This window comes from Pseudophryne corroboree, chromosome 7 (assembly GCF_028390025.1).
Source record: "Pseudophryne corroboree isolate aPseCor3 chromosome 7, aPseCor3.hap2, whole genome shotgun sequence".
NCBI classification, from domain to species: domain Eukaryota; kingdom Metazoa; phylum Chordata; class Amphibia; order Anura; family Myobatrachidae; genus Pseudophryne; species Pseudophryne corroboree.
In genome coordinates this window covers 165,795,967-165,818,127 of record NC_086450.1, presented here as the reverse complement: position 1 = coordinate 165,818,127, position 22,161 = coordinate 165,795,967, and the positions used below count along the sequence as shown (strand labels likewise).

The following is a 22,161-nucleotide window of genomic DNA, read 5'->3' as shown; positions in this document are numbered from 1 at the left end:
GCCCACGCTGCGGCTGCGCTACCCACTCATGCCGACGCTACTGTCGGCCTTAGTAGGGCACCCGTATGTGTATAAATCGATTTTAAGGTAGTTTCCTGTCTGCGATCAGCAGGATCCTTGAGGGTTGCCGTATCCGGGGATGGTAGCGCCACCTTTTTTGACAAGCGCGTTAAAGCCTTGTTCACCGTGGGTGGGGAATCCCACCGTAACCTGTCCTGGGAGTGGAAAGTTTACGCCATAATAATTCTCTTGGGAATCTGCAGTTTCTTATCTGGAGTTTCCCAAGCTTTTCAAACTGGGCGTTCAGCTCGTGAGATGGGGGGAAATTTACCTCAGGTTTCATTTACTTAAATATGCAGACCCGTATGTCAGGGACAGAGGGGTCTTTAGTGATATGCAAAACATCTTTTATTGCAATAAACATATATTTAATACTCTTGGCCCCCCTTGGGTGCAACTTATCATCGTCGACACTGGAGTCGGAATCCATGTCGGTATCAGTGTCTACTACCTGTGAAAGAGGACGTCTCTGAGACCCCGAAGGGCCTTGTGACACAGTCAAAGCTATGGATTAACTCCCTGCTTTTTTCTTTGGACTCATTGTGTTTAAAACATTCTTCCAATCAGGTGTCGGCGGCGCCGACAGAGAGACCACAATCATCAGCTCTGCCTCCTCCTTAGATGAGCTTTCCACCTCAGACATGTCGACACACACGTACTGACACCCCCACACACACTGGGATACCTAATATTATGGGGACTGACCCACAATAAGGCCCTTAGGAGAGACAGAGAGAGAGTATGCCAGCACACACCCAGCGCCGCTGTACACTGAGACAAAAATCCCAGTCTGTCAGCGCTTTATATATATATATATATGTGTAAAAACACTCTTTTTCACAAATTTTTCGCCAAATAACGTGCCCCCCCCCCCCTCATTTTGACCCTCTGTATTAGGTGACAGCAGGGGAGAGTCCGGGGGCCGCTTCTCGGCAGCATGCTGAGAAGAAAATGGCGCTGGTTAGTGCTGGAGGATCAAGCTCCGTCCCCCGACGGCGGGCTTCGGTCCCGCTCTAAATCTTTATACTGGCGGGGGATTTGGAATATAGAGCCTCTACAGTATATATATATATATATATATATATATGTACTTTGCCATTGTTATCTGAGGTATATTTGCTGCCCAGGGCGCCCCCCCTGCGCCCTGCACCCTTACTGTGGTGCCTGTGTGTGTGAGCTGGGAGCAATGGCGCGCAGCGTTACCACTGCGCGTTACCTCATGAAGATCTGAAGTCTTCTGCCGCCTTTGAAGTCTTCTTTCTTCTTATACTCACCCGGCTTCTTGCTTCTGGCTCTGTGAGGAGGACGGCGGCGCGGCTCCGGGACGAACGGCGAGGGTGAGACCTGCGTTCCGACTCCCTCTGGAGCTAATGGTATCCAGTAGCCTAAGAAGCAGAGCCTATCACTGAAGTAGGTCTGCTTCTCTCTCCTCAGTCCCACGAAGCAGGGAGTCTGTTGCCAGCAGTACTCCCTGAAAATAATAAACCTAACAAAAGCTTTTTCAGAGAAACTATGCAGTGCATCCAGTCTCCACTGGGCACAGGAATCAACTGAGGTCTGGAAGAGGGGCATAGAGGGAGGAGCCAGTGCACATCCATTCTAAAGCTTTACAGTGCCCATGTCTCCTGTGGAGCAGTCTATCACCATGGTCCTTACGGAGTCCCCAGCATCCTCTAGGACGTAAGAGAAAAGAAAAATAGTTTGCATATCAATTCAATAAACCTGTGTTAATTTTTTTTTTAAATGTTCAGTTAGGCTGGGTACCCAGCTGACCCAACAACTGATAGAGTGATATATCGCATACACACGGAACGATAGTGTTATGACAATGTGATAAATTGTTCCATGTCGCATTCACCTGCATGCTGTCATCAGCGGGGTCACACAATCTGACATGCAGCCGATCAGATGGGACAACCCTGCTGACGATACATGTGAACGAACGCATGATTGAGCATACACACTGAGCGATATGGACAATAAATCGTTCCGATTCATGCATCATCCAATATGTCATCTAATGGGCACCCTACTTTATTTGGTCTCATTCCTGCTGTGCTCTTTATCCATACATTTAAATTAAGAGGCAGAGTTATTGTTTTGCCATTTGAGTAGCATTCCAAAAACAGGACATTCATTCCAGAGCAGTAGTGTCCAACCCTACACTCTCCCCTGCACCCTTGTCCCCTCCTGAAGCTGTGACACCTGCTGTCCAATGCACTATGTATGCTGTGGCTCACCTTTTATGGCGAGCCACAGCATGGTGGAAATATTTAAACAGGAGCATTCTCACAGCACCTTGCTATAATTACACACTAGGGCACCCTTTCCACCAGATAAGTCCCCACTGCTGTTTTTGACCTGGCTACTGGGGAGGCTGAGGCACAGTGATGTGACTTTTCTTTAGCTCTCACCAACACACTACAGTATTAAACAGACTGATAGACAATGCCTTTAATGAGGAGTTTTTAGTTGATAGAGTACAACTGCTTTGTAAAACTAGAACACTGGAGTCAGGATGGGAAACCATTAAATCACTTAACACCGGAGATGAAAGGACAGTTCAAAATATAAGTCAGGCCTACACAACAAGAGTTCTGTGCAGCCTGCTCCACAAAGTGTCATACTGCAACTTCATCTCAAACCCTGGGGTGGTAAATATTGGTGCAAATAATCACAATAATTGCTGAAACGGAGTGCCAGGATGATGTGTCGGGAGTCATACCTGGCGGAATGCAACATCTGACACAGAAGCAAGTGTACCACGCCCCAGACTTGAACCGTTAGAATAGTTTCCCGATGAGGTTACCTGGATGTGGTAGGAAAGCCCATAACCTTGGCCATGATTATGCTAAAAACATCTATTTATTGCAAAATATATTGCAAATTGTATTATAATTCTAATTAGTAATGTTTGAATGGTATCCGGTCTCTATGTCGACCACATTTAGGCCGACAATGTGTAGGTCGACCACTATTGGTCGAAAGTAAGTAGGTCAACATTGTTTCTAGGTCGACATGACAGAAGGTTGACATGAGTTTTTCACATTTTATTTCTTCATTTTTTTGAACTTTTTCATGCTTTACGGTCCAAGTGGACTACAAATGGGAACGGTAACCTGTACAGAGTGCAGCGGTAGTGGAGCGATGCACCTTGCCCAAAGCATGGTGAGCGAAGCGAGAAGACATGGTAGACTAATTGGGGTTCCCGGTCACACTACGGACAAACGACACCAACATTTTTTGAAAAGACCCCTGTTGACCTTTTGTCACGTCGATGTTGTACGTGTCGACCTAGAGACCATGTCGACCAATAGTGGTCGACCTAGACACGGTCGCTTTAAGTGTGGTCGACCCTATGATCCACACACGTTTGAATAGTGCACCTGCAACTTTTTTTCTCTGTGTGTGGCACTATAAGCCTCAGCAAGGTAGCACCGCTCATTACATGTAGTTAGGGTGTGCAGTCTAGAGGCCCTCCCTATATATACAGAAGCAAGGAGAGGGATCCCTATAATACATGCAAAAGGGTCTCTAACAACTTCTGGTCTGATTTAAACATTTTTATTTGTTGACGAGAATTATTGCTGGCTGGCAGTGCCACTTGGAGACAGAAATAAATGGATCTGCAGGTAGAGATTCAAGATGTGACCAGTTTTTTGTTTTAATCTTAAATTGGTGCAACATTTTTTTTTTTTAAATGTCACAACACTGCATGACGTGTAATGCTCACAATATTTACATTAACTGCATACATAAAACCAGAAAAGAACGGAGAAAAACAACAGTATGGACTGAAACAACTACTCCTATCATCCACACTAGAAGGAACAAATGAAAGAGGAAGATCGCATATACTTTACATAGGTGACAATTATGTAAAGCACAGAGCAGTGAGCAGTACAGAACATAATGTGTGGGAAAACACTGAGGAAATGGCTGATTGTTTACAAATCATACAATGTAACAATAAAAATAAAAATCTTAGAAGATACACTCACACACCTTTATGGACAAAACAGCAGAAAAGCAGAGTATTAACAAAAAAAGAAAATAAGTAACAATAACAATTGAAAAGTAACACTAAATACACACAATCTCAATGGGGACAGGCCAGGGCGTCGGGGTAAACACACACACACATATATATATATATATATATATATATATATACACACATATATATATATATATATATATATATATATATATATATAATATTGATGCATTTTGTAAATTTACCAAGAACTAGCGACATCACTGAATCACTTCAGTATATTTGAATGCAACCTACAGTATTAATTCCCTAGGACATTACTGACTAACTTGGTATCCGGATTTAGGACGACAGCACTTAGGTTGACACTCACTAGGTAAACTCATGTCAACCTATTTCAGGTGTCGACCTAGTCATTGTCGTCCAATAGTGGTCAACCTAGTTACTGTCGACCCTATGATCCACATGACAAAACTTCACGCCTCAGTTATGTCACTAATTCCCGGGAGATCTAGGAGTAAATGTAACAGCCTGCAAATGTAGACAGCTGCAAGAATTTGGTGATTAGCGGCTAGATTTATCTCTTTCGGTGGTATGCCCAGAAATATTCCGAGGTTGCCAGCGCTGCCAGTGCTGGCTACCCCGGAATATTTCCGGCCATACTACTGACTGATTTCCCGGGGACAGCCGTGCAGCGTGCACGGCGTCCGGGAATCAGCATACTCCATTGTGGAGTTTAGCAGGCCCACGGACTCCTATTGGCCAGGGGACGGGCTTAGCTGTAAAATGGTTTATGCTGATTGCGGCAGCCGGGAATCAGCGCTGGGGCTGGCGATCCCCGCAGGTGATTACCTCGCCCTGCCCCATCACTCGTTTCCCCTGCACCTCCCACTTCAATTTAAACCCCCCTCCCCCCAGGGTGTGTTTTTACATTGAAAACCTGGCACTAAAGGGATTAAAGTGCCAGTAATTTACATGGCAAAACCTACCTTGTTTTGCCATTTAAAGTATTGCCGCTTTAAAGCTAAAGGCTAAACGGCAGAAGTCTCGAGGCAACTCACAGGCTATTACATTAACACCCTAGTGGCTGCATCCTCATGGACACAGACTACAGAATGACTGCGCGGACTGTGTGCAGGGGAATGGGTACACAGAATTGTGTTGTTCATACCATTTATTTTTTTTATCCACCAGGTCTGGAGAAATAAACATACTGTATACTCACATATGTCTTCACATAAGTGAATATACATATGTACAATGTATGAGTGAATCTTTTGTTACAATACAATGTTGTCGGCTCATTTATATGTAGTGTTTTTTTTTCAGTTTCACATTTTCACTTTACGTAACATAAATAATTTGGTTAATAAAATAACTTGCATGTTTCAGCCACGTTAATATATAATCTGTTAACAGTATAAATACTTTTTTTTTTTAAATAAAATAAATCTGTGATATGTTACATAATACTGATTAAAAAAACAAACAAAAAACTGCTTATGGTGAGTCTATCACGGCAGCTTGTGACATGTTAATACTGTGGGATGAAATAACAGAGAGACATGCTTCCAGGGGCAAGGCTATGGAGACGATACAGTTTGTAGTGTCATAGGAATTAGCAATATAAGTTTACCAGTGAAATCCAGGGTCATGTTCCCTGCTACCACAGCGGTAGTTGTGTAACATACACAAAGAGGATCACTTAGCACATCCTAGTAATATATGGATAATTTTGAAATGCTACAATATAACGAGCCGGCCAGGCTGCAAACAGGTGCAAATTAACCGAACATGAGGGATATACAGAGGACTATTTGTGGAAAAGAATCTAATGCATTATGCTCAAAATTCTTTACTGTAATCGCTTAAATTGGCTTGTTTTTTGTAGTAGCTCTGACTGCAGACTCCCCCCACAGCGACGACGAGACAGACCACCCAGGGAAGAGGAACAGGGCAGCTGATGCTGGGTCTATTTACTAATAAATAAAAATAATAAAACATATTTATATATTTAAAATGGTAGAATAAAAAAATCTCTCTATTTTTGTAAGAACTGGGCCAACATTGACGTGGGCTGCAGGCCACAGGAATCCATGGAAGGTAGTGAACATAAGAGTAAAGGGGGGTACCCACCGAGCAATATTCTAAGCAATCTGACTAGATTGCTTAGAATTTCAGCATTGTCGCTCCGTGTGTACGCCCCCTACAGCAATAGCGATGCGCTATCGCTGCAACTAGAGCGGGTCGCTCAGTTCACCCGCTGGGTGAAGTGAGCGCCCCCCCCGTCTCCCCCCGCACGCTCAGCACAGACCGTGCTGTGCTGAGCGGCGGGAGAGATGTGTGCTGAGCGGTTCGCTCAGCACTCATCTCTCCTGCATCAGCCAGTCTATATGGGCCTTAACTGTTCCATGATAAATATGGATAAGGCCGATATCAATGTCAGGCCATTCAATGGCCAACTTGTTCCACAATATCTAGTAAGGGCGACTAGGGGAACAAAGTAAAGTAGATATGTATTAGGACAAGATAAAATATGTGGACAGTTATAAAAAAAAAAAAAAAAAAAAGTATCAGCCGCCCAGGTTAACTTACCTCTACACTAACGTTCCTCACACTGACAAAGGAATAATGAGAACTAATTATTGCAGTTTGTTAGGTAAGCAGTGGACATGCAATCATATAGTTATGTTTAAACCTCACTCTTCTACAGGTACCTGAAATGGGAGTATGGGGCCTCTTGGAGGGAGTCAGGATTGTGGAGCGCCCCCTGCTGTCACCTGACAGTGTGATATAAAAGCAGTTATTTATTACCTCTATACACCGCTTGCACATCAACTTGATAGAAACCAAAGAATTTTTGTACACTATTATAGTACAGTAAAAGATAAAGTGTGCATTAAGTCAGCTTGTACATGACAATATTGTACACTATATACATCTCGGTTATCAGCATCAAACTCTAGATCTTTTTATATACACACTGAAAATGTATCAGAAACATTTGACTATTAATCTTTATAATCACAATTGTAGCATTATAGAAAAACAGATTATCTCCATTCAGTCACATGGTTTTTAGGGTTCCAGCTCCCACCTTCCTAAAATGCAAAAATATTTACCACATATTCACTTTACACCAGGTGGTGATATCTAGAAATATTGATATACATATATTAATATCAATGCCTATATACAAATATATGATCTTGGAACTATCAATGTTATCTGGAGATTTTCCTCCTCTTGGGTTTCGGGGCCTTCAGTTGTCGCTCTCTCTGAGGCACCTGAAAGACATGCGAGACATGAGCGTGAGAAGACGAGTCTAACCATAATGGCAATACAAAATGATATGGTCCTAGTGCGCACCCTTTAGCGGCCTGAGTAAAGAAAATAGGGTCACACCTTTTCCCCAATCATGCAAAGTTTAAACACAGTTTCTAATACTCAACATAGGTGCATAAAGAAAACAATAACCACACTTCCCTTCGATAAGATGCTCTTTCTTCCACGTCAGCAGGTGTGTAGTTTAAACATAAAGGGAGGAAGAAAAGCAAAAAATAAAATCTTCCCCTAATACAGTAAGGGTGCAATTGTTCTCCTTGTGGGACGCACACATATGATAACCTGTAAATGATATTGCAGTATGGTGGGGTGCCCCCCCTTAACCAAACACTCACAATGGTAGGTAATGATCATCCATTTCAAATAACCATCCACAACAGGTAATCACCGCCACTGTATATAATACTGCTGGGGATGCCCCTCAACAAAGCACTCACAATGGTAGCAATAATAGTAGACACATCTGGTGGGTCTTTAGCTCAGAAACCTTCCTTTCTCCTTGTTCTTTAGCACAGTAATTGTACATAAAGCGGTGAGAAGGTTTGTATAAAAGTTTATTTAATTTGTAAAGATAGTAAACAGTCAACATAAATAAGGATGAACTCATACGGATATATATGGAGGTAGCTGTAGATGTACCAAGCAGCAGCTTGGCGTACTAAGTCTCACCCACGCCTCAGCGCAGGGCGTGTGCCTGTGCCGCAGGATGGAGGGACGTGGTTACGTGTGTGTGTATATATCTATCGACAGCTGGCATACCGACAACTATTCTCCCTCTTCGTGGGTCCACGACACCCCTGAAGGGAGAAAAACTAGCGTGGCGCGCCACCATGCCCACAGCGTGGCGAGCGCAGTGAGCCCGCAAGGGGCTCTTTTGCGCTAGCCCCGCTGCTGGCATGCCGGCGGTTGGGATCCCGACAGCCGGCATAACGTAGTAGACCCAAATATATGTGTATAGCAAAGTGGTGTAAAAAGCACTACTGCCTTAACAAAAGTTAGAAATAAAATATTAATAAACCATCAAATCAGTGAAATTAGTATGAATAAACTCAAACAACACTACTCCTATTGAAGTGACTGCTAAAAAATCTATGATACAACCAATTTGTCTGAATGACAAGTTTGGGAGCAAATGGTCGTTTGTCATTTGCACTCATCCATTACCAAGACTTTCATTCTAACCAGCCAGATCTGGCAAATGATCTGACAGATAATTGTATATTGTATAGGGGGGGTACACATAGAGCGTTTTTTACTTAATTCCTAAGCAATCTGACTAGACTGCTAGAAATTAAGTACACAACGCTCCGTGTGCAGGCGACAGTGATGCGCAGCGCCACGCGTTGCTATCGCTGGCTCTAGATTTGGCATGCATGCATGCATGCCAAATCTAGTCAGGTCGCTAACTTCACCGCTGGGTGACGTGAGCTTCCCCCACCCTCCGGTCAGCACACATGAGTGCTCAGCAGGAGAAGGGGAGAGATGTGTGCTGAGCGGTCTGTGATAGATCACTCAGCACACAACTCTACGTGTGTACCGCCCTTATGCCCAGCTTAAGAGGCCATTAATAGTGTAGTATATCAAACACCAACTGGAATAGAAAAAAAACCTTGAAAATATATATGCACACATTAAAAATACTTGAATGATTGCTTATCTGGGGCATCTTTGGAATCCTTGTGGTCCGACTTAGCTGCCTTCAAACTTTTTCTCCAACTATCTCTAGTCTCTCTGCAGAAAGGTGGCAGAGTATCTTCAGAAATCTAGCGCCACTATAACTACTAAGTTGCGATTACATGTTACTGTTGCTTTATCAGATTACAAAACTATACCACTTCTTATTGTGAAGGAAAACTAATATTGCTTTCTTATTACAACTGTTATTCCTGTTGCTCAGTTTAATAAAGTGCCATTTATTTTACTATATGCACCTCTCAAATTCATATTTTTGTGCATTGGCTAAACAGGTTTAGAATTACTTGTGGAGTTCCACTGTAATTATTACACTGCGGACGAGGCTTGTTTTTTTAAAATGTGTGCCTATTTGTTTCACAAATTACCCTCATTTCTCCACACATTTTAACCCCCCCTGTCCCCCCTCCTCCTTTTCTTCCTACCTATTATATATTTCTCATACGTCCTAGAGGATGCTGGGGACGCTTCAAGAACCAGGGGCTATAGACGGGATCCGCAGGAGACATGGGCACTTTAAGACTTTGAATGGGTGTGAACAGGCTCCTCCCTCTATTCCCCTCCTCCAGATTCCAGTTTAGAATCTGTGCCCAGTGAAAAAAGACTTTTGTTAGGTTTATTATTTTCAGGGAGACCTGCTGTCAACAGGCTCCCTGCATCGTGGGACTGAGGGGAGAGAAGCAGACCTACTTCTGTGAGTTTCAAGGCTCTGCTTCTTAGGTTACAGGACACCATTAGCTCCTGAGGGTCTGAACGCTAGGTACGCCTAGATGCTCGTTCCCGGAGCCCGCCGTCACCCCCCTTGCAGAGCCAGAAGTCAGGTGAGTAGAGGAAGATCAGAAGACTTCAGTGACGGCTTTGAGGTACCACACAGTGGCCGCGCTGCGCGCCATGCTCCTACACACACAGCGGTACTATAGGGTGCAGGGCGCGGGGGAGGGGGGGGGGGGGCGCCCTGGGCAGCATAAATCCTCATTTAAGTGGCTGGCAAAAGTGGTATATAGTGCCTGGGCGCTGAATCCGAACCCACGCCAGTATAAATATTTGAAAAATAGCGGGGCTGAAGCGCGCCATTAAGGGGGCGGGGCTTAGCCGTCACAGCTCTCATCAGCGCCATTTTCTCTACACAGAGCTGCAGAGAAGCTGGTCCTGTCCTACACTGCTGCACAAGTAAGTGTGCAAAACACCCCCTGCACAGTTAATTTGGTGCTGGTTTAATAATAATAAAAGCGCTAACAGGTCTGAGACATTGTATAAACCGCTTCAGTACCAGGATAGGCGCTGGGTTGTGAGCTGGCAAACTCCCTCTGTGTACAGTATCTCTGACAGGCTTTAGTGTGGGTCTGTCCCCTTTAGCCCCAGTGTGGTTGTGGGTGTCGGTACACGTGTGTCGGCATGTCTGAGGCTGAGTGCTCTTCCCAGGAGGAAGCTGGAGTGGGGACAGAAAAGACTGTGGGAGTAACCCTGTCGGCACCGCCGACTGCTGATTGGGTAAATGTTCTGAATGTTTTGAATGCAAATGTGGCTCTATTAAATAAGAGATTGGATAAATCTGAGACTCAGAACCAGGCATGGAAAAAATCCATGGAGGATGTGTTGTCACAAGTCCATACCTCCTCAGGGTCACAAAATCGTTCATTTACCCAGATAGCAGATACAGATACCGACACGGACTCTGATTCCAGTGTCGACTATAGTGATGCCAGATAAAATCCAAAACTGGCTAAAAGCATTCAGTACATGATTGTGGCGATAAAAGACGTGTTACATATCACGGAGGATCCTACTGTTCCTGATACAAGGGTCTGTATGTTTAAAGGAAAGAAACCTGAGGTAATGTTTCCTCCCTCTCATGAACTGAACGCTCTTTTTGAAAAGGTTTGGAAAAATCCTGCCAAGAAGTTTCAGATTCCCAAGGTGGCATATCCGTTTCCCTCTGGGGATAGGGAAAAGTGGGTGTCACTCCCCACTGTGGACAAAGCCCTATCACGACTGTCCAAAAAAGTAGCGCTTCCGTCCCCTAACACGGCAGCCCTAAAGGAACCTGCGGATCGTAAGCAGAAAAATACATTGAAATCCATTTATGTCACTACGGGGGTACGCTACTCAGACCTGCAGTTGCTTCGGCGTGGGTGAGTAGCGCTATTGAAAAGTGGGCAGATAACTTGTCATCTGAGTTAAACACCCTGCATAGGGATAGCATTCTTTTGACACTGGGTCATATCAGGGATGCTGCAGCCTACCTTAAGGAAGCTGCAAGGGACATTGGCCTTTTGGGATCAAGGGCCAATGCTATGGCAGTCTCAGCTAGAAGAGCATTGTGGATTCATCAATGGAATGCTGATGCTGACTCTAAGAAGGCTATGGAATCTCTGTCGTATAAAGGTGGTGTCTTGTTTGGTGATGGCCTCGCTGACCTGGTATTTACGGCTACCGCAGGTAAGTCATCCTTTTTACCTTATGTTCCTGCACAACAAAAGAAAACGCACCACTATCAGATGCAGTCCGTTCGGCCCAATAAATACAAAAGAGGACGAGGGTCTTCCTTCCTTGCTTCTAGAGAAAGAGAAAAGGGAAAAAGGTCACCAGCTGTGGCAGGTTCCCAAGAGCAGAAGTCCTCTCCGGCTTCTACCAAATCCACCGCATGACGCTGGGACGCACGTCTCCGACTCTTCAGGCATTTCTGGGTTCGCTCGGCCCTAGATCCATGGGTATTAGAAATAGTGTCCCAAGGGTACAAGCTGGAAATTCAAGACGTGCCCCCTCGACGATTTTTCAAATCAGCCTTACCAGTTTCCCTTCAGGACAGGAAGGTGGTATGCTGTGCTATACAAAAGCTCTGTCAAAATCAAGTCATTGTCACAGTGCCCCCTTCACAACAGGGAGAAGGCTTTTATTCGAGCCTGTTCGTGGTCCCGAAGCCGAACGGCTCGGTCAGACCAATTCTGAACTTAAAATCCCTCAATTTCTATCTAAGAAAATTCAAAATTCAAGATGGAGTCTCTCCGAGCAGTGATCTCCAGTCTGGAGGAAGGGGATTTTATGGTGTCGGTTGACATAAAGGATGCCTACTTACACGTCCCCATATATCCTCCACATCAGGCTTACCTGAGCTTTGCCGTTCAGGATTGTCATTACCAATTTCAGACGTTGCCGTTTGGTCTGTCCACGGTTCCGAGGGTTTTCACCAAAGTTATGGCGGAAATGATGGTTCTCCTGCGCAAGCAAGGAGTCACAAGTATCCCGTACTTGGACGATCTCCTGATAAAAGCGAGGTCCAAGGAACAATTACTGCAGAGCACGACGCTCTCCCTGACAATTCTGCAACAACACGGTTGGCTCCTAAACTTGCCAAAATCACAGTTGGTTCCGATGACAAGGCTGTCGTTCTTGGGTATGATTCTGGACACAGAATTACAGAGCGTTTTTCTTCCAGTGGAAAATGCTCTGGAAATTCAGAACCTGGTCAAACAGATTCTGAAGCCAGCAAGAGTGTCGATTCATCAATGCACTCGGTTGCTAGGGAAGATGGTGGCGGCCTACGAGGCCATTCAGTTTGGCAGATTCAATGCCAGAGTGCTTCAGTGGGATCTGTTGGACAAATGGTCCGGATCCCATCTGCACATGCACCGACAGATAATCCTGTCTTCCAAGACCAGAATCTCACTCCTGTGGTGGCTGCACAGCTCTCACCTCCTAGAGGAACGCAGGTTCGGGATCCAGTACTGGATCCTGGTGACCACGGATGCGAGTCTCCGAGGCTGGGGTGCAGTCACACAGGGGGTAAATTTCCAGGGAAAATGGTCAAGCCAGGAAGCTTGTCTACACATAAACATTCTGGAATTAAGGGCCATTTACAACGGCCTTCTACAAGCGGAACATCTTCTTCGCGATCTGCCCGTCTTGATTCAGTCGGACAACATAACAGCAGTGGCGTACGTAAACCGCCAGGGCGGAACGAAGAGCAGAGCGGCAATGGCAGAAGCCACAAAAGCTGGGCGGAAAGGCATGTAAGCGCTCTGTCAGCGGTCTTCATTCCAGGTGTGGATAACTGGGAAGCAGACTTCCTCAGCAGACACGATCTCCATCCAGGAGAGTGGGGTCTTCATCAAGATGTCTTTGCAGAAGTGACAAGTCGTTGGGGAATTCCTCAAATAGACATGATGGCGTCTTGCCTCAACAAGAAACTTTTGAGATATTGTTCCAGGTCGAGGGACCCTCAAGCAATAGCAGTGGACGCCCTAGTAACACCGTGGGTGTTTCAGTCGGTATATGTGTTCCCTCCGATTCCACTCATTCCAAAAGTGATAAAGATCATAAGAACAACAAGGGTTCATGCAATCCTCATTGTTCCAGACTTGCCAAGGAGGGCCTGGTATCCAGATCTTCAGGAATTGCTCATAGGAGATTCCTGGCCTCTTCCTCTACGAGAGGATCTGTTACAGCAGGGGCCGTGCGTGTATCAAGACTTACCGCGGCTTCGTTTGACGGCTTGGAGGTTGAACGCAGGATCCTAGCCCGAAAGGGTATTCCCGGTGAAGTAATTCCCACACTGCTTCAGGCTAGAAAAGAGGTAACGGCGAAACATTATCACCGTATTTGGAGAAAATATGCGTCTTGGTGTGAATCTAAGGAGGCCCCTACGGAAGAATTTCAGCTGGGCTGTTTTCTCCATTTTCTGCCAGCAGGGGTGGATGCGGGCCTAAAATTAGGCTCAATTAAAGTACAAATTTCAGCGTTATCAAATTTTTTTTTTTTTTTTTTTAAAGAATTGGCTTCCCTTCCGGGAGTTCAGACTTTCGTGAAAGGCGTGCTGCACATCCAACCTCCCTTTGTGCCCCCGGTGGCACCATGGGATCTTAACGTGGTGTTGCAGTTCCTGCAATCTCATTGGTTTGAACCTTTACGTAAGGTAGAGTTGAAATTCGTCACTTGGAAAGGGATCATGCTGTTGGCCTTGGCCTCTGCAAGGCGGGTGTCTGAATTGGCGGCTTTGTCTCACAAGAGCCCCTATTTGATCTTCCATGAAGATAGAGCGGAGTTGAAAACTTGTCAGCAATTTCTGCCAAAAGTGGTGTCATTGTTTCACATGAACCAACCTATTGTGGTGCCAGTGGCTACTGACGCCTTAGAGGAATCGAAGTCTCTAGATGTGGTCAAAGCTTTGAGAATTTATGTAGCCAGAACGGCTCAGATTAGGAAAACAGAGGCTCTGTTTATCCTGTATGATCCCAGCAAGATTGGGGCTCCTGCTTCCAAGCAGACTATTGCACGCTGGATCTGTAATACGATTCGGCAGGCTCATTCTACGGCTGGATTGCCGTTACCGAAATAGGTGAAGGTCCATTCTACCAGAAAAATGGGCTCATCCTGGGCGGCTGCCCGGGGGGGGGTCTCGGTATTACAGCTTTGGTCGGGTTCCAACACTTTTGCAAAGTTTTACAAGTTTGATACCCTGGCTAAGGAAGATCTCTTGTTTGGTCAATCGGTGCTGCAGAGTCATCCGCACTCTCCCGCCCGTTCTTGAGCTTTGGTATAAACCCCATGGTTCTTGAAGCGTCCCCAGCATCCTCTAGGACGTATGAGAAAATAGGATTTTAATACCTACCGGTAAATCCTTTTCTCTTAGTCCGTAGAGGATGCTGGGCACCCGTCCCAGTGCAGACTTTATCTACAGTACTTGCTTAACAGTATTGGTTGTGTTGCTGTTATGATTAGCCTGTTGCTACCTTTGTTCATGCCGTTGACTGGATTTATGTATAATGCCATGTTGTACGGCGTGTTTGTGGTGTGAGCTGGTATATATATATATATATATATATATATATATATCTCTTACCCTTAGTTTAACAATAAATCCTTTTCCTCGAAATGTCCGTCTCCCTGGGCACAGTTCCTATAACTGGAGTCTGGAGGAGGGGCATAGAGGGAGGAGCCAGTTCACACCCATTCAAAGTCTTAAAGTGCCCATGTCTCCTGCGGATCCCGTCTATACCCCCTGGTTCTTGAAGCGTCCCCAGCATCCTCTACGGATTAAAAGAAAAGGATTTACCGGTAGGTATTAAAATCCTATTTTTTTTTACACACATTAGCAATCAGTCCATGGAAAACAGGACCTTCTGGCCTGCACGTTATGGAGGGGAGTTCAATTAACTAGACCATTAGTTTCCCGAATTACTGTAGCAATTAATTTAACACATACTACTACTACTTGTTTATGTAAATTTGCATTAGTGGGTCCATTTAATATTGTGTAATCTTAACAGGTTCGTACTACGTAGTGTGCCCAATTGTGAAGTACTTTTTTTCTGTTCCTCCTCTTTGCTGTATCACATATTTTGTACAAAATTAGTACACATGCATAATCAATAGCTATGGATTAGACACCGCCTATTTTGTGCTAGAGGAATCCTCCCTTCCTCTTTTTGACTTTCTATTATAGCCAGCATTCATTTTTTTCAGCGATTTGTGCTAAAGAGTTCTTCTGTGGAATAGCCATCACTCCTAATACCCATCAGTAAAATTTGGGCTCCCATGACTGTGTCAGGTTAACCGGTTGTATTTCCTAGGACCACTTTTGGTAGGTATTAACCACTGCACTGAACACCCCACAAGACCTGCTGATTTAGAGATTCTCTGACCCAGTCGCCTAGCCATTACAATTCAACCCATGTCAAAGTTTTCCCATTTTTCCTGCTTCAAACACATCAGCTAGTTGGCTAATATAGCCCACACGGGCATTAACAAAATCATTAATGTTGCTCACTACACCTGTTAGTGATGTGTGTGTATCTATCTATCTATCTATCTCACACACAATATATATATATATATATATATATATATATATATATATACACACACATATATATATATATATTTTTTTTTATATACACATACTCACACACATATATACACAAAATTCCAGATTTTACGTAATTTTAACAAGATGACAATGGTAACTCATTGTCAGAGAAATATGGTATCCTGACTAGTTATCTCTCTCCATTAGGCCCTAGTTCAATTTGGTTCAGATAAGTGATCCATCCAGTGGAGAAGTAGACCCACTTAATGAATATCTTAAACTGGGATGAGCTCCAACACACAATATTTCTCTTACGTCCTAGAGGATACTGGGGATCCATTTAGTACCATGGGGTATAGATGGGTCCACGAGGAGCCATGGGCACTTTAAGAATTCGATAGTGTGGGCTGGCTCTTCCCTCTATGCCCCTCCTACCAGACTCCGTTTAGGAAATTTGCCCGGAGGAGCCAGTCACGCTTACGGAAGCTCCTGAAGAGTTTTCTGCATTTATTTTTCTGTTTGTTATTTCCAGACAGGACTGGATGGCACCAACCTGCCTGCTTCGTGGGACTTAGGGGGAAGGACGGCCCAACCTCTTCAAGGGTTAATGGTCCCGTTCCCCGCTGACAGGACACTAGCTACTTAGGGAACAAGTCCCACCACGGCGAGCGTACATTCCCGCAGCACGCTGCCACCCCTAACAGAGCCAGAAGAGTGAAGAGTGGTGAGTACTAAGCCGGCGTCCCGGTTAGCAGGTCGCCGGCCATTATGGCGGCATGAGTGTACGAAGAAGCACGGCTTCAAACCGGGGCGGATTGTGTCTCCAGACTCAGTACACAACTGCGTCTCAGTACACTGTACACAGTACCCACACTGGCAAACTAAGCCTTAAAACGGTCTCCATTTTAAGCACAAAAATTACCTCAGCCAGTATAAAAAAAGAAGGAAGACCGCGCGCCATTGAAAGGGCGGGGCTTCACCATGAGCGGATCCAGCAGCTCACCAGCGCCATTTTCCCTATGCAGTGGACACAGATGCTGACTGACAGGGACGCGCAGCTCCTCCGGTGTGACTCCAGATTACCTCAGCAGTACCAGGGGGTCATAGCAGGGGGAAAGCGATTAGTGTACTAAGTCCCCAATCTGGGTACTTAGTCTGTGACCTAGCTAAGCTTGACATTAGCAATAAGGGCGTGGTGCGCTGGATCCAAATACCTCTGTGTCTCCCTAGAAGGGCTCTTTGTGGGTTAATTGTGCTATTAACCTTTCCTGTGTGTGTGTGTGTGTGTGTGTTGTCACATTTACAATATATCAGGCAAAGAGTGTGTTTCATGTACGGCAGAGTGTTCCTCTTCCCCAGGGAGCTCACTACTATGTATTCAGTGTAGTGCACCTTCTCAGGCTAGCAGGGCTGAACCAGCGTGACTGGATTTCCTCAAAGGAATGATTTCTAATATTTCTAATAAATTGTCCCGCAATGAGAAAGGGACGCAATACTTAAGACAGTCTGTGGATGAGATTATTAACAGAGACTCAGTCCCCAAACAAGCGTCTCAGTCCCTTGCCATTTGTTCACAAAAACAAACTCTGGCCCATATCCTACAGTCTGACGCTGAGGGGTCAGACATGGAGGGGGAGGAGGAGGTGGATTCAGAAGGGGGGGGGGGGGGGACGACGGACGCTGCTCTGTCACAGGGAATACAGGCTCTTATAGAAGCTATCAGAGATGTGCAACAAATTCCTGATAAGGTGACAGGAGTGTGAGGAATCTCATTTTTAATGTAAAAAATAAGTCCTCAGTCGCTTTTACTGTGTCAAAGGAATTGAATACCCTGTTTGAAGAACCGTGGGTTAATCCTGGTAAGAAATGTCAAATCCCTAAAAGGCTACTCTCATCTTTTCCTTTTCCTCATGAGGATAGGAAAAAAATGGGAAAGTCCACCGATAGTGAATACGTCTGTGTTCAGGATGTCACGGAAGATTGTGTTACCCGTCCCTGGTGCAGCCTCCCTGAAGGACGCTATTGATCGTAAGATTGAGACTACACTCAAATCCTTGTACACAGCTGCTGGGGTGGCTCAGAGAACCACTATAGTATGTGCGTGGATTACTAAATCCACTGCTAAATGGTTGGTTAACCTTATTGATGGGTTGGATTCATTATCTAGGGGGGATATTGTGTTACTCCTGCATCATATACACAGGACTCTGCGAACTTTATGGTGGAAGAAAAAAAGGTTTGCTTAATGCACTCACTACTGCTATGGCAGTGTCAGCACGCAGGGGCTTATGGTTAGGCCAGTGGACTGCGGACGCGGATTCCAGGAAAGGCGTGGAAGGCCTACCCCTTCACAGGACAGGCCTTATTTGGAGATGAACTGGGACACATGGGTCTCCAAAGCTACTGCGGGTAAATCCACATATCTTCCTTCTGCAGCTCCCCCAACCAGGAAGACCTACTCAGGACTTACCCTACCGTCCTTTCGGACTGCCAAGTTTAAGGGCAAAGTCAGAGGATCTTTTACTGCCACCAGAGGCGCTAGAGGTAAACCACACAAACCAGCAACTGCCAGTTCTCAGGAACAGAGCTACAGTTCTGCTTCCTCAAAGCCTTCTGCATGACGGTGGACCGCGTGCCCTGGAAGACCGGCAGGTGGGAGCCCGACTAAAAAATTTCAGTCACATCTAGACATCATCATGCCAGGATCCCCGGGTCATAGAGCTTATTTCCCAGGGCTACAGACTGGAGTTTCAGGAGCTCCCACCTCACAGATTCTTCAAATCAGGCTTACCAGCTTCACAAGAGGCAAGTATAACCTTACAGGATGCCATTCAAAAACTGGTACAGACGCAGGTCATTGTTCCAGTCCCACCTCATCTACAAAACAAGGGGTATTATTCCAACTTGTTTGTAGTACCGAAACCGGATGGTTTGGTGAGGCAGATTTTGAATTTAAAATCGTGGAACCTGTACTTACGAGTGTTCAAATTCAGGATGGAGTCTCTGAGAGCGGTGATCTCTGGTCTGGAGGAGGGGGAATTCCTAGTGTCTCTGGATATCAAGGATGCGTACCATCACATTCTGATCTGGCCGCCTCACCAGGCTTATCTACGCTGTGCACTACAGGACTGTCTCTACCAGTTCCAGGCCCTGCCATTTGGTCTCTCCACGGCACTGAGGGTGTTCACCAAGGTGATGGCAGAGATGATGTTTCTCCTTCTCAAGCAGGGAGTGAACATAATACTGTACTTAGACGATCTTTTATTAAAGTCACCATCCGGGTAAAGGTTGTTTGGGCAGCATTGGTCTCACAACAAAACTACTCCTGGATCACGGGTGGATTCTGAATCTCTTGAAATCTCATTTAGAGCCAAATTGGAGGCTCCCATTTCTGGGAATGATACTGGACACAGACTCGCAGAAAGTTTTTCTAACGCTGGAAAAGGCATTTGTAATCCAGTCGATGGTTCGGGATTTCCTGAAGCCAACCCGGATATTGGTGCATCTATGCATTCGCTTTCTGGGGAAAATGGTGGCCTCTTAAGAGGTAATTCAGTATGGAAGCTTTCATGCGAGGCCTTTCCAGCTGGATCTGTTGGATGAATGGTCCGGATCGCATCTTCACATACACCAGAGGATCCATCTATCGCCAAAGGCCAGGATCTCCCTTCTGTGGTAGCTACAGACTTCTCACCTAATCGAGGGCCGACGGTTCGGGATTCAGAATTGGATTCTGCCAACCACAGACGCAAGCCTCAGAGGTTGGGGAGCGGTCACCCAGGGGGTGCAGTTTGAAGTAAGATGGTCAAGTCAGGAAGTCGTCCTTCCAATCAACATTCTGGAACTCAGGGCTGTATACAACGCCCTTCTGCAGGCCTCATATCTTCTTCAAGATCGGAACATTCATGTTCAGTCGGACAATGTGACGGCAGTAACGTACATAAACCGACAGGGAGGAACGAAAAGCAGAGCAGCAATGTCAGAAGTATCAAGAATTCTCCTCTGGGCAGAAAGACACGCAGTGGCATTGTTGGCAGTCTTCATTCCGAGAGTAGACAACTGGGAAGCGGACTTCCTCTGCAGACACGACCTGCACCCGCGAGAGTGGGGTCTTTACCCGGAGGTGTTCAGGTGCTTGACACGTCGATGGGGATGTCCACAAATCGACATGATGGCATCTCGTCTCAACAAGAAGCTCAAGCGGTATTGTTCCAGGTCGAGAGACCCACAGGCAGTGGACGCTCTGACAACTCCATGGGTCTATCCGATGGTGTACGTGTTTCCTCCATTTCCGCTGATCCCAAGAATTCTGAAAAGAATAAAAAGGGAAAAAGTTCAAACAATTCTCATTGCTCTGGATTGGCCAAGAAGGGCCTGGTGCGCGGACCTTCTGGAGATGCTCCTGGAAGATCCGTGGCATCTACCTCTTCGTGAGGATCTCCTGCAACAGGAGCCGTTCGTCTATCAAGACTTAACACGGCTACGTTTGACGGCATGGAAGTTGAACGGCTGATTCTAGCCAGGAGAGGGATTCCTGACAAGGTCATCCCGACTATGATCCAAGCCAGGAAGGGGTTAACGTGTAAACATTACCACCGTGTTTGGTAGAAATACGTCTCTTGGTGTGAGAGCAGAAAATATTCTGCGGTGGAATTTCATCTGGGCAGTTTCTTGCTTTTTCTGCAGTCGGGTGTGGATGTGGGCCTACGTCTGGGCTCCACAAAAGTCCAGATTTCGGCCTCGTCCATTTTATTTCAGAAACAATTGGCGTCTCTTCCGGAGGTCCAGATGTTCTTGAAAGGGGTTCTGCACATCCAGCCTCTCTTTGTGCCTCCCACGGCACCTTGGAATCTCAATTTTGTGCTGCAGTTCCTCCAATCGGACTGGTGTGAACCATTACAGGAGGTAGACGTAAAATATCTTATGTGGAAAACCGTCACACTGTTGGCCTTGGCTTCAGCAAGACGTGTGTCGGAGCCTGGGGGCGTTGTCTCACAAGAGTCCCTATTTAATCTTCCATAAGGACAGAGCTGAACTCAGGACTCGTCAGCAATTTCTTCCTAAGGTGGTGTCGGCGTTTCACATCAACCAACCAATTGTGGTTCCAGTTGTTACCGACACCTCTGTTACTTCAAAGTCTTTGAATGTTGAGAGGGCTTTGAAGGTGTATGTCAAGAGAACAGCTCGTCACAGGAAATCGGACTCACTGTTTGTTCTTTACGATCCCAATAAGATTGGGTGTCCTGCTTCAAAGTAGTCAATTGCACGTTGGATCAGGCTCACTATCCAGCATGCTTATTCCAAGGCAGAATTGCTGATTCCTGAACAGGTCCACTCGATTAGGTCAATGGGTTCTTCTTGGGCGGCGGTTGGTGTCTCAGCCTTACAGCTCTGCTGAGCAGCTACTTGGTCAGGTTCAAAAGCATTTGCAAAGTTCTATAAGTTCGATACTTTGGCCTCTGAGAACCTTCAGTTTGGTCAATTAGTTCTGCATGACCCTCAGAACTCTCCCACCCGGTTTGGGAGCTTTGGTACGTCCCCATGGTACTAAATGGATCCCCAGTATCCTCTAGGACGTAAGAGAAAATAGGATTTTACTTACCTACCGGTAAATCCTTTTCTCGTAGTCCGTAGAGGATACTGGGCGCCCGCCTGGTGCTTCTTTCGGCCTGCACTGTTACTTGGTTAAGTATTGTTGTTTGGTTCAGATGTTGCTGTTCCTGTTCCAAGTCTGGTTAGCATGGCTTTCCTATTGTTTGTGTGTGCTGGTTCAGAATCTCACCACTATCCCTTTTAAATACTTCTCTCAAAGTATGTCTCCTCGGGCACAGTTTTCTAGACTGAGTCTGGTAGGAGGGGCATAGAGGGAGGAGCCAGCCCACACTATCAAATTCTTAAAGTGCCCATGGCTCATAGTAAACGCGTCTATACCCCATGGTACTAAATCGATCCCCAGTATCCTTTACGGACTACGAGAAAAGGATTTACCAGTAGGAATTTAAAATCCTATTTTTTTTGTCTTCCCACCTCCATTTCTGACAGTTATTTTAGTTAATTGAGTTATGGTTATTTCAGGTCACTGAATTATGGTAATTTCTGTCAGTTATTACAGTTCACTAAAATTTGTACCCAAATCCAGTGGAAGGCCCAGAACAAGCTCCCCAGTCAAAGTTCTGCCCAGTGTACACCAACGGGAGATCTGACTGGGACCCTAACCCCCTAGTGTGTCTTCTGGGGTCCAAGTGTCAAAGTCAGAAAAATA

At 45.6% G+C, this 22,161-nt stretch overlaps 1 protein-coding gene across 1 annotated transcript in view; it reads right to left on the bottom strand.

Annotated features, from left to right (window-relative positions):
- Nucleotides 1-2,499: 2,499 nt before the first annotated feature.
- The window catches only part of MBD5 (methyl-CpG binding domain protein 5), a 218,320-nt gene continuing 198,658 nt past the window's right edge, over nt 2,500-22,161 (bottom strand). The window contains exon 13 of the mRNA XM_063933748.1: nt 2,500-7,344. Coding sequence (XP_063789818.1) covers nt 7,282-7,344 — 63 coding nt within the window. The 3' untranslated portion in view covers nt 2,500-7,281. The remainder of the gene's footprint in view (nt 7,345-22,161) is intronic.